Source organism: Ischnura elegans, chromosome 1, assembly GCF_921293095.1.
Source record: "Ischnura elegans chromosome 1, ioIscEleg1.1, whole genome shotgun sequence".
NCBI lineage: Eukaryota > Metazoa > Arthropoda > Insecta > Odonata > Coenagrionidae > Ischnura > Ischnura elegans.
Window position 1 is genome coordinate 59,513,407 of NC_060246.1, and position 16,081 is coordinate 59,529,487.

Below are 16,081 nucleotides of genomic sequence, written 5' to 3' on the forward strand. Positions count from 1 at the left end.
TGATTATGTCTCGAAATTTTAACCCTGAATAGCTGGTTCCAGTAGGAACAAATATTACCACGATAACGCACCATTTTTTCACTATAGAAACTTTGAGCCGAGCGCTCTGATTGGCTGCGACTTTGCACTGTTGCCGGTTGCACTGGACATTGTCCTTCGAATGCTTTGCCAGCCAGAGATTGCGTGCATCCAAGGCATCCGTGAACAGGGCAAAGTCGCGGCTAATCAGAGCGCTTGGCTCAAAGATTCTTTTGTGTAAAAATGGTGCGTTTTCGTGGTAATTTTGGTTTCTACTGGAATCAGCTTTCAAAAGGTTAAAATTTGATGACACAATTTTCTCCACCCTGTATGTAAAGGGAAGAGAGCAAGATCAATGTAAAGTTAGGCTAATTAGTTAATACAAGGACAAACCGCGTTATTTTGTATATTTAAAATAAAGTTGAAATTCAAAAATAAATACTAAGGTGGCACGACATCACTAAACAATGGATAGAAAGAACAACAATAGCTGTAAAGCGGCGGGTAGTAGACAACAATGAAGCTTTAAAAATCCTCAGTTCTCCCTTAACATTCGCCCCTGAATCGCCCATGGTGGGAGGACGGTCCACGAAATGGGATGATTTAACACTAGAACCGTTAGAAAATGTTTGTTCAGCTCACAATAACCATGCATTCTATCTCATAATTTCCGTACTGAATGGGAAGGCGACCGAAATTCTATAGAAATACAAAAGATATAATTTTAATTAGCTTTTTTTCGCGCTTTGGCACTTGAATTTTTAATTTCAATTCACGCAACAAATGCTCGCGATTTCTAACTCTCCAGAGCGACCATTTCACCAAAATACATACAAATAAAATAAGAGACATAGGTTTTCGCATTCAAAGCACTGGTATTACTTCCATAGCTGACCGTCATTGGTTGAGTTCCTGAAAGATAAAACTAAATAAAAATTATTATAATAGCCTTAAAAACCTTTTAATTTACCATGTTTTCAATGCTAAATCATAGATACATTAGCATTACGCAAACTACGAAAAAAATGTTTGTCGCGTTTCAATTTTCCTCAAACTTAAGCAACCGGAATAAATAACTAATGAGTGACGTTTAATTACCCAAAATACGCAAAATTTTACAAGAAGCAGACTGATCTGGCGTCAAGTATTTAAAGACCATGTAGTGGCTTATCCTTGTCTACCCATAGTAGTTCGAACATACATCTCAACCTGCCAGTTTCGAAACGGATGCTATTGCACCAACGGAATTTCATATTATTTTTTTTTACGTTTATATTAAGGAAGTACTAACTTAACAAAAATCCAGTGGCAAGTCTACGACATAAAATTTTCCTCGGAGACGCTGTTTCATTTCCTCTGGATATTTAGGTTATGATATCTATGAAATATTGTTGAAATGGTGCTAATTTCCTTAAATAATTCCAGCAAAGCATTCAAATACTTATTTCAGGCGACCTTTTTTCTTAGAGACAATTTTTGAAAACTATGTGTGGGTGTTTACCCACTCGCATTCCTAACCCATCGAAAATAATCACTACGTAAAGTTAAAAAATTTAGACAAGGGAGTATGAGATCATTTAATACTTAGCGTATAAATGGAATTTAAAAAGGTGTTATTTTCGAGCTATTCCAAACCTTGTGCTTACAAAGAGGGCTGTTTAATCTCAATTTTATGTCATTCTCTCTTTTTCCCAAAGCTCCAATCAAGGCAAGATCAAGCACCAAGCCAAAGGTCACCTTCGTCGCTCATTTACTCGCTCTACTATGAATATAGCAAGCACAGCCCATATTCTCGCATCATGCCCATCAAGGATTTAGTCTCTGCAGAGAAGGGTGAGCATTAATAACTACTTTCCTCCTGCAAATAAAAATCCGGAATAAAAACGCAATACATGATATATAACATATTTGAAGCATTTATTTTTTGCTAAAATTTAAACATCTCACTTGTTCTTGTCATTTCAAACCGGTCTAAATCCCTATTGGAAATTACAAGAGAAATATATTTTTATGTAAGTGATGGAAGATAAAAGAGATAAAATTTTGAAATCGAATAGACTAATTCAATTTCAAATTCATCTGGAGTATTATTATTTCATGTATGCACCAGTAATACATTATAGCTGATTATTACTGACCTGTACCGAACAGCATTTCACTATCTCATTATCGCCAAATCTAACATTTATAGTCACCAAAGGATTCAAAATCATAAAATGGAGCTGAACAAAACTAAATGCGATTTATTTCCAGGTGAAATGGTGATTCGTATGCTCAATAACACCCTTTCCGAAGACACATTCAGAGCGGCGCTCAAAGATTTCTTCACCGAAAGGTAAACAAATATCAGACATATTAATCTGAAACTAAATTTACCCGTGCTAAACTTGATCTCGATTTTTGACTACTGATACTAACGAGTTTGAAGACCGGAAAGTCTATTCTTTCCGGTAACTGAAATCTTTAATATGTTTATTGCAGGCAATTCAGCACATTCGTTCAGGATGACTTGTGGGATACCATTACGAGGCGGGCACACATTGATGGCACCCTGCCGGAAGACGCAACCGTTAAGGATATCGCCGACTCCTGGATAGACAAGGACAGATTCCCAGTGGTGACCATCACGAGGAACTACAAAGCTGGAACAGCTGACATTGAGCAGGTGGGGACTCAGAAAATAATGGTCGAGTTTCGAAGTAAGAAGTTCGCCGCATGGGCGTACCCAGTGAGGAGCATGGGAGAAGGGGCAGCTGCCCCCCCTCCCCCAGAAGCAAAAATCGCGAATGTCTTTATGCAAAATCAGTACTGAATTAAAACGAAAGCATTCAACAAATTTTCTTTGAACCGACGAAAAATGATATGTATTAGTATAAGATATGTAACTAAAATATAATTATTTTTTCGAGGAAATAATCTCATAAACTAATGTCACAACTTGGTTTGCCCTCCCCCTGGACAATGGCTTGCCCCCCCCCCCCCCCTAGACCATGGCTTGCCGCCAGTTATGATCCTGGGTACGCCCTTGGTTCGCTGATCTGTAGATTACGAGAAAAAAACTTTTGATTGGAGGATGCTAAATTCTCTTGAATGCATGGTACATATATCATACCATAATTTATATCATCCCAAACACGAAACAATACCCCAAGTCACATTTCAGGGATGATAAACAGTTATTTTTGCGAAGTAAATGCAGTCTTAAAATTATCACACTATTATGGGACGTGAAGAAATTCACTCAATATCAGAAGGTGGCGAATCTAATACGTAAATTAATTAATACCAATATCAAAACTAAAGCAATTAATGCTAAAGCCGTCCAAAAGCATCTGCCGTCAACGAACTCAGGATTTATTCTTCTTCCTTTGCGCTATTTACCATAGGTAATTACAATTATACCTTTTAGTATTCTAAGATTTAATGCAACATCAATTATTGCTATTGGGAACATTTCATTTTATAGATTAATTTTATTTCACAAATTAACATACGATAGGATCAGGATATCCCTACATATTTTCAAATGCTAAGTGAAGAGGCGAACATTTTATAAATCTAATTGGGAAATGGCACCTCGGTAAAATGATAGAAACGCCTTTCTTATCACTTATTTGGTGTAAGTTTTCTTCAGAATGTTATTGATAGAATGTGTCAATGAAACTCTGCTTCTCGTATAACATAACTCAAGACAGATAAAATTAATAAAATTAATGCTGTATAGGAAAAACTGAAAGGACTGCCATCGAAACTCAGGAAAACTATCAAAATACTACCATATAAAAAATACACATGATTGAGGCCCCACTGTTTCTTCACATTGGTACACACAGTAAAAAAATGTATTGTGCTCAAACATTGATTTACGCGACACCTAACTTTTAAAATCAACTTCTCTCAAGTGTATGCAATTTCTAGCGCGTTAGTGGAACGAAAAGGGTCATTAACTTTTGGACGGCATTGTACCAGGGCTAACACAGGTAGTATCACTATTTGTACGCTATTAAAAATAACAAATCGATACACTGTATCATTTTCAAGACTAGTGGTCACTTTAAAAGGATAGTGTCTAGAGCATGCGGAAATAATGATGATACAGTGCATCTAGACTAGGCGACGTTTAAAGGTTAAGTTGTAGAAAGCAAAGTTTTTTTTTTTATTTTCCCAACTTAAAATGGAATTATACAACGTTAAGGCCACAACAACTCAGTGCATCATGACTACTTATCGTAGATAACCTCGATGTCACTATAATTAACCTAACACTTCCACAGGCCATGCATGTTTTTCTCAGCCACTTTCTTTTCGCAAATTGCAGAGGATGTTCATCCGCACGAAGACCATTCAGCCGGGCGGTGGCGCGAGGGGCGAGTCGTTCGATAGCGACGGGGGCGCGGCAGGCGACGACCACCACCAGCAGCAGCTGATGCAGCAGCAGAACAGCCAGCAGAGACCCCTGTGGTGGGTGCCCATCGTCATGGCCACGCAGGAGAAGATGAACTTCGGCGAGACGACGCCCATCACGTGGATGAAGCCCACGGAGCGGAGGATCGCGTTGGAGGGGGAGGACGCTAGGGAGGCACTGCCCGGTCCCGAGTCGTTCCTCGTCGTCAACCCTGAGGAGATTGGTGGGTGAAGACATCCACGGAGCGGGGGATTATTCTGTATTTGGGCTACAATTCGGATGACGTCACAGTTTTAGTATAGTATGGCATTCGAAGGAGGCGACCGACAGCTGAGGTCATTTGCGCCATGAGGGAAGGGTAGGAATGGAAGGGTGGAGAGAAACCCGGCGTCGGAATTAGCCTGCTCTTAACGAAAGGCGCCAAGGGGACCACGGCTTAACGTCCCATCCGGACGGAGTGTCGCGCTTGAAATGAAAGCAGTGATCGGGCAATCTCTTAAAATCCTCTGCCACTGCCGGGATTTGAACCCGAGCCCGCCGGATGGGAAGCCAACACTCTAGCCACCACATCAACCTGATCCCCCCACATTTTAGGCTAATGAATGAATGGTTAGGCTCGATTCAGTACAGTATGAAAATACATTCTCTAGTTCATTCGATTGATCCCCTGAGCTCCCTTTTATACGAATTATGGAAATGAGGAGAGTAAATACCAGATGTAATGATAACGTTTATTTCTGACAAGAAATCGAAGTTGAGCATCGTAGCAATAGTAGCAGCACTTCTGACATTACTATTCGAAGAGTAATACTATTTCACCCTTACAGACTGCCTATAGGGGCAATGAAACAGATAGCAACACCCCATCTCTTTTGAAATGTACCCCATCACATTTACCTTCTGTAACTGAAAGAGATCCGTTGTTTCGACCGAGGGAGATAATTTCCCATCATCGCTGAACACGGTTCGAATTTACCTACCATTCGTCGCAGCACCGTTTCGCCACTCAAAAAGTGGGAGAGTAAACATCAACATGGCCTTAGCAGACGACGGACGTTGAACTTGAGCACTAGTCGAGAGAAAGGAGGCGAAATGGGGAAACAAGGGAGAGTGGGTGCGACCTTCCACAGGAGGCTCTATAACATGAAATGTTGGATGAAAGAAATTTCTGCGCTCGTTCATAAGGGCATAGGAAGATGCTAACCCTATTGCGCTCGGGAAAAGAATACCACGCTTAATGTAATAGCATGTGTGCAAATGGCTATACCCGAAATATACGTACAAAATTTAGTAACTTCGCATCGGGCAATATACATGAAAATTGGCATACTTATGAGGAAAAGTCCTTAGTTAAAAAAAATTTGCTTACACTCGACAAAACTTAAAACTTTTCCCCATTAGTACGCCAATTTTCATGAATATTGCTCGATGCGATATTACTGAAATTAGAGGTCAAAAATGACACACGACATGTGGGACAGTCTGTACATGTATAAATTGTTCTTTTTTGATGAGTGGAAGGTAGAACAAGGACATTTTACTTGGTGGCCCCTTGCATTCAAATCCCTCAAATTAAGACGTCTGTATCCGCGCCTGAAGGAGATGATGACCACAGTAACCATCTCAGTGGTGAAGAGACTCGTGAATTCGTATATGTACATTTTAAATTTACCTTTTGAGTCAAATCATTCTGATTGAATGTGATGTGCTTTCAATACTTGCATCTAAGTCTCTAATCATCTCCATCTGATAGCGTTCCCGTATTTATTTTCGATCGGAAGGTTTCTTCTTCGTGAACTACGATCGCCGCAACTGGAGACTCCTGGCCGACTTCCTCCAGGGACCGCGCGGCTTGGATAGTGTCCCGGAAGTGACCCGCGCCAAGTTGGTGCACGACGCCCTCAACCTGGCGCTCGGCGACGAGCTGGCCTTTGACGTGGCGCTCAACGTGACGCGCTTCCTGCGTCGGGAGCGGAGTATGGCCCCATGGAAGCCGGCCTTCTACATCATGGACTTCCTCAGCAGGCAGCTGGACGGCACCATGGCCGGGAAAAAGTTCGCGGTACCTATCCCAAATGCCCTTCTTTCATTACCATTTTCGCGAGCAAATTGAGTGGACACATCTCACTCGCTCGATCGGTTAAATATTTTCTTGATTTTCAGACGCACTGCTTTTTTTTATCAATTAAGCTGTCATTTTCAAATTTCAATTGTGCTTCGATTGAATCCTTGTCAACGTACATCGGTATCGCAAAGATGAGAAAACGTGCCCTAGAATACAGAGGGAAAATTTTCCAATTTTGAAATGCATTTAAAAATTGACAGCAGTGCACTTTGAACACCTGAAAATTTTCCAGACGAAAAAGTTTTATACTAGCAATGCGACGGAAAATAAGAGCGGTCGAGCGAAGTTAATGCGTCCTTTTTAAGATTTATACTTTCGTACTTGAGATACAGCTGTTTATAGGCATGAGTCTACTTTATACATCTTCAAGATGTTAAGTTTTCAACAAATGAACCTTCAGGAATTCAGGGAAAAATAGGACTGGTTGAGTGGGAATGATGCGCCAGTATAAGGTCCCACCGGAAAACAAAGTGCGTTAAATCTTTTCCGAAAACGGAGTTTAAGATATCGCGTCGTGTGAATGTTTTAATTAGTTTCTATGTTATCCATCTGATCTTTTACCCGACTTTCCATTAATCATATCAAGAATAATGCGTAAGATTCGTATGATATAATATAATTTTTTACCGCCCGACGGGGCAGGAGATCGATTTGGAAAGCCCAGAAATTAGAAGCCTCTTCCCGGGAAGGGATTTCAGATTTCCAATGAATGCAGCGAATTGAAGAATTTGCACCAATGATTAACCCAGTAAACAATAGCAGACTACGTCATCGAATAGTTGAAACATTTTCAACGGCATTCCCAATGCGAGAAACCCAAGTAAACTGCATTATAAGTTCTAGTTATTACACTTATCCACAGCCGTTTAGATATACTCGTGTTTTCATGTTATATGTTCTGGCATTGGGTTTGAATATCCGAAATTTCCGACTCATATGGTAGAGCTCTCCTAATCGTAGGGTAAATTTACACTAGAGCTATAATGACAAACGTCACAGCCATTGCATCAGCGAGTGATTTCTGAAATTATACCGAATTTTCCGGTGGAGTATGGGTATCCTGCAGCGGGATGGCAACACAGGGAGGTAAAAACATCCAATGCTCATTTTACAAATCACATAAACTACCAATGCAACTACCTCATTCGCAAAAATTGATCTCTTTATAGCATCGTGCATTAAAAACTATGCTTACGTCGGCCATAAATTAAGTTTCTTTTCATTCCATTAGGAAAACTGTAAGGAAATTAGGCCAACAAATTGCCTGGGAATATAAATAAGACTGTTATCTAGCACAAAGGAGGTGAATATCTCTGAATGATTTACAACAGGCACAATTTAACAGTTGGACATAAACATAAAAATCCCAAACTTATGTGGCATGGAATAAAGTGGTTGGAAATAAAAATAGAAGTCAGGAATGTGAGTGGAATGAGCATTTCCCTCCACGAGCGATCAGATATTGGCCCCACCGAAACTGCTTCAAGGATCCGAAACTCCTCTCCGTTATTTCCACTTTTCGTGTAGCATGTGCCCCTGCCACAAATTAACTTCCAAGTACCAATCGCAGCCAGAGGCACAGGGAGGGGGGGGGGGTTTGGGGGATAAAACCCACCCCAGAGCTCAGAGAAATTTTTAAGTTAAATCCATTTTCCTTAATTGCATTAGTATTACTCATAGAATAGTGTAAGTATTTATAAAATATCCCTCAGAAATCTGTAGAACTCACTATTTATCCTAAAATTTTTCTGGGGAGAGCCCCCGCACCTCCCGCTTACCCTGGCGGGTATGCCATACCCCCAGACACCCCAGTATTAGTTGCGCCTAAACCCCTCCCAGCCTTAATTCCTAGCATTCCTAGCTGCGCCTCTGCTTGCAGCAATAATTATTCTGAATAAAGCTCAAAGAAATCATAGGGTGGACTTATAATATTGACCATTTAGATCGTATTTTGCGGAACCATTGTGAAAAAATCCAAGAGACGCATCCCTAACTAATCAAAGACTTAGGGATCCACAATAAGGTAGTCCCCTTGCACCCGAAATCTGAATACATTAAAACAATTCGGTAGATGGAATGGAAATACAGGGTGGAAAAATATTGCGTCGCGAAATTTGAACCCTGAATAGCTAATGCCAGTAAGAACCAAAATTACTGATGATATATAGGTGTAAAACGGACCATTTTTAAATTAAAGACTCTTTGAACCAAGGGCTCCTCATGGCAGCGAATACTCGCAATAGTTTAGACCAAATAAGAAATTTCGATGTGCTATGAGGTAAAGCGGAGGGATATTTAAATTGGCTGCGTGGTTTTCAAAAGATACGAATATCTTCGAATCCGTATTTTTAAATCACGTTTTCATTATACTTTCTTGCACAAGCAAGTATGTAGCTACAAATGCAGGCTTCGCAGAATAGTTGAGTCGCGGTATTTTAAGGCCGGTTCCGCCGACAACTATGAAGAAGCTAGAAAAGTAGGACGTGGGATAAAAAGTTATTACCCGAGACGCATATATAATGTATTACCATAAACATTATTCCGCACCGCAAGAGTCTGCTCGGTATAGGGATACGAGCACTAGCCACTTGCGGAATCGAGGACACATGGATTCGTTGCAGCACAATCTTGAACTTCACAAAAAGTAATTTTCGCTATCAACCATTGCGGTCATTCGTGAGGTATATTTTCGTTGCCGCTTCCTTCGGTGTTAAACGAACAGTGGGATATTCTTCCACCAAGAGGGTCTATGACAAACATCCCTTATACTGATCGACAGAGTTTCTAAAATAGTGCGAACTTCTTTTGAGTCTAATAAACAGCATTCTGAATGATGTGAGAGTACAAAACATGTTTCGCAGTTGGTAACATAAGTAATTACTAGGCAGTGGCGACAGAGATGGATTTTAGGGGGGTTACAGTGGTCACGACGCCCACCCCAAAATTTTATCAAAAATTTTTCATTTTTGTATTCATGTAAAAGAGTAAAGAGTATATCCAAATTCATGGCTGCAAGTCCCAAACGCGAGTTAAGTTTAGAGTTTTAAGAGAAAGAGCTTTATTTATCGTAGAGCGTAGCACTCCCTACCAAAAACTTTACAGGGGAGAACGCCCCTGGGAGTATTCTATACCTCTCATGACCCCCCTTTGATGCTGAATTGAATGCCCCTACGTGACGTAGTCAAAAGTGACATTGGGATGGGTTGACAGTGGCTAATAATGCCAGGGGCAAGGAGGGCTAGCCAACAAGACGATTATATTTCCCCTGCGGTCCTAGTAAAAAAAATCAGGGTATTACACATAAAGTAAGGTTAAAAGACCCAGTGCAGAAGTAATAAAAAATTCGTGGAGGGGGATTAAGTTGGAGAGTGGGTATTCGAGGCAGGAGTATTAGCGTACATATTACCCATTTAAGTCTCTCTCTCAGACATTTTGGTGGGGCGTTGAATCCTTTTAATATCCACGCATGTTGACGTTTTCATGGCCTTTAAGGTCCTACCCTTGAATCCGCCTATGTACCACACCAACCCGATACCCACTATCTTCCTTTTAGGGCAGTAGCGGTTAAAGAAAAAACTGAAGGGGGGATGCAAAATATATCTTGAGTGGTCTTTGCATTTATCATAATAAAAAATGATCAAGTCACAGGAAGAGTATAAGAAAATTTTATTTAAAGTGATTACAGTGGAACCCCGATTTATCCTTCCCGCATTAATCGTTTTCCCGCATTCATCGTTCGCCGCTCCTGGTCCCAAATTAAGTTCCATAAAGACAATGTAATTTTTTCCCGCATCTATCGTTCCCCGAAGTATCGTTTTCCCGCATTGATAGTTTGAAGATCGCGGTCCCGTCGTATAATTTTCCTGCATCCATCGTTTGACAAAAAAAGACGAAGTGTTTACAACGTGTTGTTTATGGCTAATAACGACAGACACAAAGTTTGAATCTTCCCCAGGAGATTGAAATACGATAGGGAGAAGCAGAGTGCCGTGGGATAGTTACATTAGCGCATTTCCCAAGATCCGGTATCCCCCTCCATTCAGCACTCGAGGCGATCGCCTCCCCCCCGGTTGAAGCTTTCTCCTTCTTCTCCGAAATAAAAAAAAAAGATCCCAGCTCGAGCAGGGATCTTATTACGAAGACCTTAGCTTCGAAAGAAAATATCAAGTTACTCGAGAACAAAAGAAACCTTTTTCACGCTTCCCCCTTTCTCGACCGCTGACTTTTTTTTAGCTGACTCGCTTCGAAGATCCCCACCTCTGGAGGTCAACTGCTGCATGAATCGCCGATTAGCCCAAAAGGTGTGTAAAAATGAATTTCGGCAATTGGTATTATACTTTTATTAGATTGAGATATTAGTGATGTGCACGTAATTAAAAAAAGATTGATACCAAACACGACGTATTTCTAACGTTATTTAACCATTTTAAGCAAGGAAATAGTTGGAATAATAAGATGGTGATTTCTGGCGAATATCGATATCCTTGCAGCTGATAATGAGCTTCACGGCAGTTGATGCGGATTTTTTTTCGAAAACAGGGCGTCTGATTACAATTAACGAGTTATGCTACAAGTCTCACCTGTCTGAGGTGCTAACAAAGCGATGCCTTCTCAGAATATTTTTTGTTTCTCCCTACTAGCAATCTGAATTCATCTCTATGTCCGCTAGTACATGACGGCAGGGGTGGGGGTAGAGCGAGATCCCTGGTGAAAAGCAAGAAGTGGGATAAAGCCGAGGATTAGGTGGGCGTGCCGCTGACGATTAACGCCACATTGCCTCAATCATATTAAAAATGTAATCGCAAGAAAGGAACATTTCAAATAATAAACTATTTTTGGCCTTCTTGATACATCCTATAACCAATCACTGCGACGGCGAAATCAGTTGTTTGAGGCATAACACGCACATTTCTCTCGTAAATACGTGTACTTGAAATGGCATTTGATGGATAAGAATTTTTACATCGGACAGAAATGCATAATAGCTGTGAAAATTCCGAGTGGAGTAAAACATTTTTTTAGCAAGGCGGCGTGTTCCTTCAGGATATTTGAAAGAGATATAATCCGAATCAACAATATGACCTAATTGTTTCGCTACTGGAATAATATTCCTGTAATCAGCTAAAATCTTTTTTGAATCCATTAATGAATGTCATAATTCGCAAAAATCCAGCGTTTCCTGGGACATAGGCAACCCGGATAACCATTCCCGCATTGATCGTTTTCCCGCATTCATCGTTTTTTTCATCCATCCCCCTGAAAAACGATAAATCGAGGTTCCACTGTATACACATTTAAAAGACAATGCCATCTTATGATATAAAAAAGTTATAATTGTGGTTTTGCATTGTTTTGCAATATGGGACCCGCAAGGGGGGGCGTGCATCTCCTGCACCCCCCATCTGTATCCGCCACTGTTTCAGGGGCGCCCCAAAACAATGGGTGCATACAGCAATCTTGTCTGCTGGCCATTCCTTCCTCACCTCCAACAACGCTGAAATTTTCTCGCAAGCACGGCCCCCTAATGGTTGGGGCCAGGACCCAACAGCACCTCATGACCTCCTTTTTGGGCTGCCTCGCTTCCTTCCTCAGAGGAAGTTTCTCTCCCGATTTCAACTTCCACAATTTCCCTGATCATTTGCAGGATTATGTGGTGAGGCTCGTTTCCCCACTTTATGAAGAACTGATGTCCGCTGACAGACGCCAAGGCTCCGAAGATGACCTCAACATGGCCGACTTCACCCCCGGATGGAAGGCGAGGCTGAGGGCAAGCGCCCGCAACGCTCTTTGCCTGGCAGGCCACCCACCGTGCATCGCTGCCAGCAAGGCGCAGTTTGACACATGGATGGAACAAGGCGTCCCGTGAGTGAGAGCACCACTGCCATGATTAAAAATCCATAAAAGGGAATAGAATATAAACAGATTGAAAGGGAATAGGCTTAATTGTGAATTGAAGGGGGAAGTATGTACTACTTGAGAATGAGAAAAGGCCGGAGTGATTCACACAATGAAGTGAAGCTTTTAGTCCTCTCTTATATAGTCAATTTTTGGCGCCAATTCGGTGGATTTCTTTCGACCAATCAGGGAACGTCCTCTGACTGACTATATAAGAGAGGACTAAAAGCTTCACTTCATCCTTCACCTGAGGACGCTGGCAGGAGAGCTGGCGAAACTGTTGTGGTTCTTCGACAACGGACGCGGATGCATCCCGAAAGAATGCTGAACTCAAGTAATCACGGCGGAAACCTGCGTACGAACATGATTCACACAAGGTTCTACGTAAATCTACCTTCACTCGTAGAATACTTTTTAATTGTAATTCATCCTTGTCTCTTTGAGTTGCAGTTTGAAAATAGTTCTGATGGGGAGGGGAAGGACTGGCTCTGAAATTTGTGGCTAATGGTAAAAATGGTAATCATAAATGTGGTTTTCCATCACAAGTAGGTATTGTACACACTTCAAGCACAGAACAAAGTAAAGAAGAAGAGTTCCCTCCAAAGAATGATTTACATTTGTTCTGCATCTCTATTGAATTTAAATGCAATATCCAGCTTTGATGTAATTAATAGGGCACCAAAAATGGAAGCTGAACCGAAGAAATAGATGGGATTTTTCTTATTTATGAACTTGCTATCTAACTCGTATCCATAGGCTGATTTAAATTTTTTTAAGTAAATGAAAGGTCGTAGCACTTTTCCACAAGAATTTTTAATGCGTACAACGCGTTTCGGCTCACTGAGCCATCATCTCCTTTCATTTACTTAAATATGTCTAACTTCCACCAATTGAAGCCTGAATCTGTTGAACTGATTTAAATTTCACTAACTCAGTGTTTCAACCTCAAGTTCAGAAATGATAACTGAGGGTAAAGCTATATTAAACCAAGCCACTTAATGTTTTAGGAATTTAGCATACAAGGAAGTAGGCAAATATCAATAATATTGAATATTATCATTTTGATCACGCCAAACACATTTAAACACATAATTAAGTGTAATAAGAGCAGCTAAAGAGAGGGCCTTTGGATTCCTCAACAATAAATTTCAGCGTCAAAAATATTTTGATGTACAGGACATTGATTTCAGTTGAAACATGATAGCAGTGTCTTGTGTTCTGCATAACTTTCTTATACACAGAGGTGAAATCGATGTCAATAATGAAATCATGGATGAAGATGTAATTTGTTATCATGACATAAGAAATGAGAATGAAGGCAATTTACCGGAGGCAATTGGCAAAAGAAAGAATATAATGGCCATGCTTGGGTAATATTTAATATGCATTTTAGTTCAGATATAATGTATCTGATACGGAGCATTTTTTGCTCTCTATACAGCTACAAATAAATTAAATAATCTTTTTAAATGAAAAGACAAATTTACAAATTATTTTTCATTTACATACTGGCAATCGTTGAGCTGTGAGTGACTGAAGAACCCTATTTCTCTCCCTATATTTCATTTGACTCCTCTATTGCCCTGGTCAACCTATAGATAGCTTTAATATTCTCTTTTTACAGCAGTAATTGTTGTTTTACAAGACCATACAACTTTTTTCCCCTCATAGTTTTCCCACAAACCATAGGCTGGTCCTCGATCTGATCAGCAACAGCCAATTTATCTAGTGTATCTGCAGATACATTAGCTATATAAGTGCATTCCTGGGAAGAGTTTGATGAACTAAGAGGAGTGGGTTCTAGGGTGGCACTTGTGCCAGGAATAGCAGGCAGAAAATAGTAGGCCCTATAAATGAGGGAGGTAGTACATCCATGATTAACTGTTTTATCATCAGTGAGTATTTCCTCCACTGCCTCCTAATGGTCCCACAATATTCTCTCCAATTGCTTAAGGAAGGGTTCCAGACAAAGGTTTCTGTTAGGGTTTTCTCACAATTCTTCTCATCAACTGAGGGTTCATGTAAACCTGCAAAATTTGCCTTACAATTTAACTGAAGCTAATGTAACTATGAGTATGATCTACAATGAATATTGATCTGGGAAGGAAGAGTCAGATTTCATTGGTTAAGGGACATACATTACGACAAGTACTCCGAAAATGTATCTTATTACCCAAATTTGTATCAGGGCCTTACATATATAGCTCTTTCCTCAGACAATGATGCTTAGTAACGAATTGATGAATCAAATACACACTGGCAGAATTTTCTACCAGAAATTTCAAGAATGTCTCATTGAATTCACACGAGTCATCATTTGAGGACAGGTACTTCACTAATGTCTCCTCATAAACTATGATGAAATTACCAATGAAATAAGATTAAATTAGCTAGTAAACAGACATTCTGGTTAGCAATCGTACATGCTTTAATTACATCAAAGTAATTTTAATTTTTAATGTGGACGTTTCAATCTCACTATTATGCTATGAAGTGCCTTCATATGAAGACTTTTGTCACAATCATAGGATGTTAACGTCAAAGAGGTTTACTCACATCCGTTCATACCTGTTTTTAGGAATAGAGTTGAGAAAAAATTCTCTGATTAAGAAAACTGAGGGAAACAGAGGAAAAGATTCTCAGAGTAGAAATAAATTCAACTTTGAGAATCTTACAATTTGTTACTCAGCTACATCTAGCTGAGTATAGCTAGTATATTTCATATGATCTACTTAAGTAACTAATTCTTTTAATTAGCTGATGACAAACCTGAAGCCACTTATACACATAGGTATATCTTCAGAATCCTGTATTTCATACATCATTCCTCCATAAACATATCTTTTTGCTACCATAAGAAGAGATAGGTATTGGGCGCCATCATATTGCTTCTCAAGATGTTCCAGATCACAATCGGTGATTTTCTCTGGTGGAAAAAAATGGTGTCTGATACATAACACCAGTGTAATACCATAGGTCTCACCGCTCCCGCAACTGTTGAGTCTGCTGAACGCAACCATTATTATCTACGTCATTATAGACACCTGCAAAAGTACAGGAGATTTGGGAAGGCATCATAAGCATTTCATAATACATACTAAGATACATGGTTGGTTACATAATGAAAAACTCATAGCCTATAGAGGAAGGGTTGAAGATTGGAAAAAAAGGAATAGTAGGAAGTGATGAAAGAAGGCAGGAGGAGGTAGAGTGAAAGAAAAAATGTGATTAAATAATGGCAGGAAATGAAGAAAGGCTTCATGGCAAAGGCAGAATAAAGAATTGGTTAACTTTCAAAAAGGATGGAGACCGAGCTGCACTGTATTCCAAGGTTAAGAGGCTAGTTGATGAAAAGGAAATAAAGTCAGTCCAAAATTAACAATCAAGAATGGGATGGTGCTAACCTACAAAGATGCAAGACGGAAAAAGCAGAGAGAATGAGTGGAGGATCTAAATAAATGACTGTGGGAAAAACCAAAGAGATTAATCACAGAAGAAGGAAGATTAGTAGCCAAAGATAATTTCAGATAAGGGATTTTAGACATGAAAATAGAGAGATCTTAAGTCTTCATCCATATAAAGTCAAGGAAAGTATTGGAAGCGACCAACATCCCACCAAGACTACAGGACTATTAGTC

At 40.0% G+C, this 16,081-nt stretch overlaps 1 protein-coding gene across 1 annotated transcript in view; it reads left to right on the top strand.

Moving 5' to 3' along the window:
• The window catches only part of LOC124161359 (aminopeptidase N), a 38,745-nt gene that overhangs the window by 19,918 nt on the left and 2,746 nt on the right, over window positions 1–16,081 (top strand). The window contains exons 8-13 of the mRNA XM_046537676.1: window positions 1,716–1,851; window positions 2,272–2,353; window positions 2,500–2,683; window positions 4,337–4,646; window positions 6,205–6,485; window positions 12,193–12,410. Coding sequence (XP_046393632.1) covers window positions 1,716–1,851; window positions 2,272–2,353; window positions 2,500–2,683; window positions 4,337–4,646; window positions 6,205–6,485; window positions 12,193–12,410 — 1,211 coding nt within the window. The remainder of the gene's footprint in view (window positions 1–1,715; window positions 1,852–2,271; window positions 2,354–2,499; window positions 2,684–4,336; window positions 4,647–6,204; window positions 6,486–12,192; window positions 12,411–16,081) is intronic.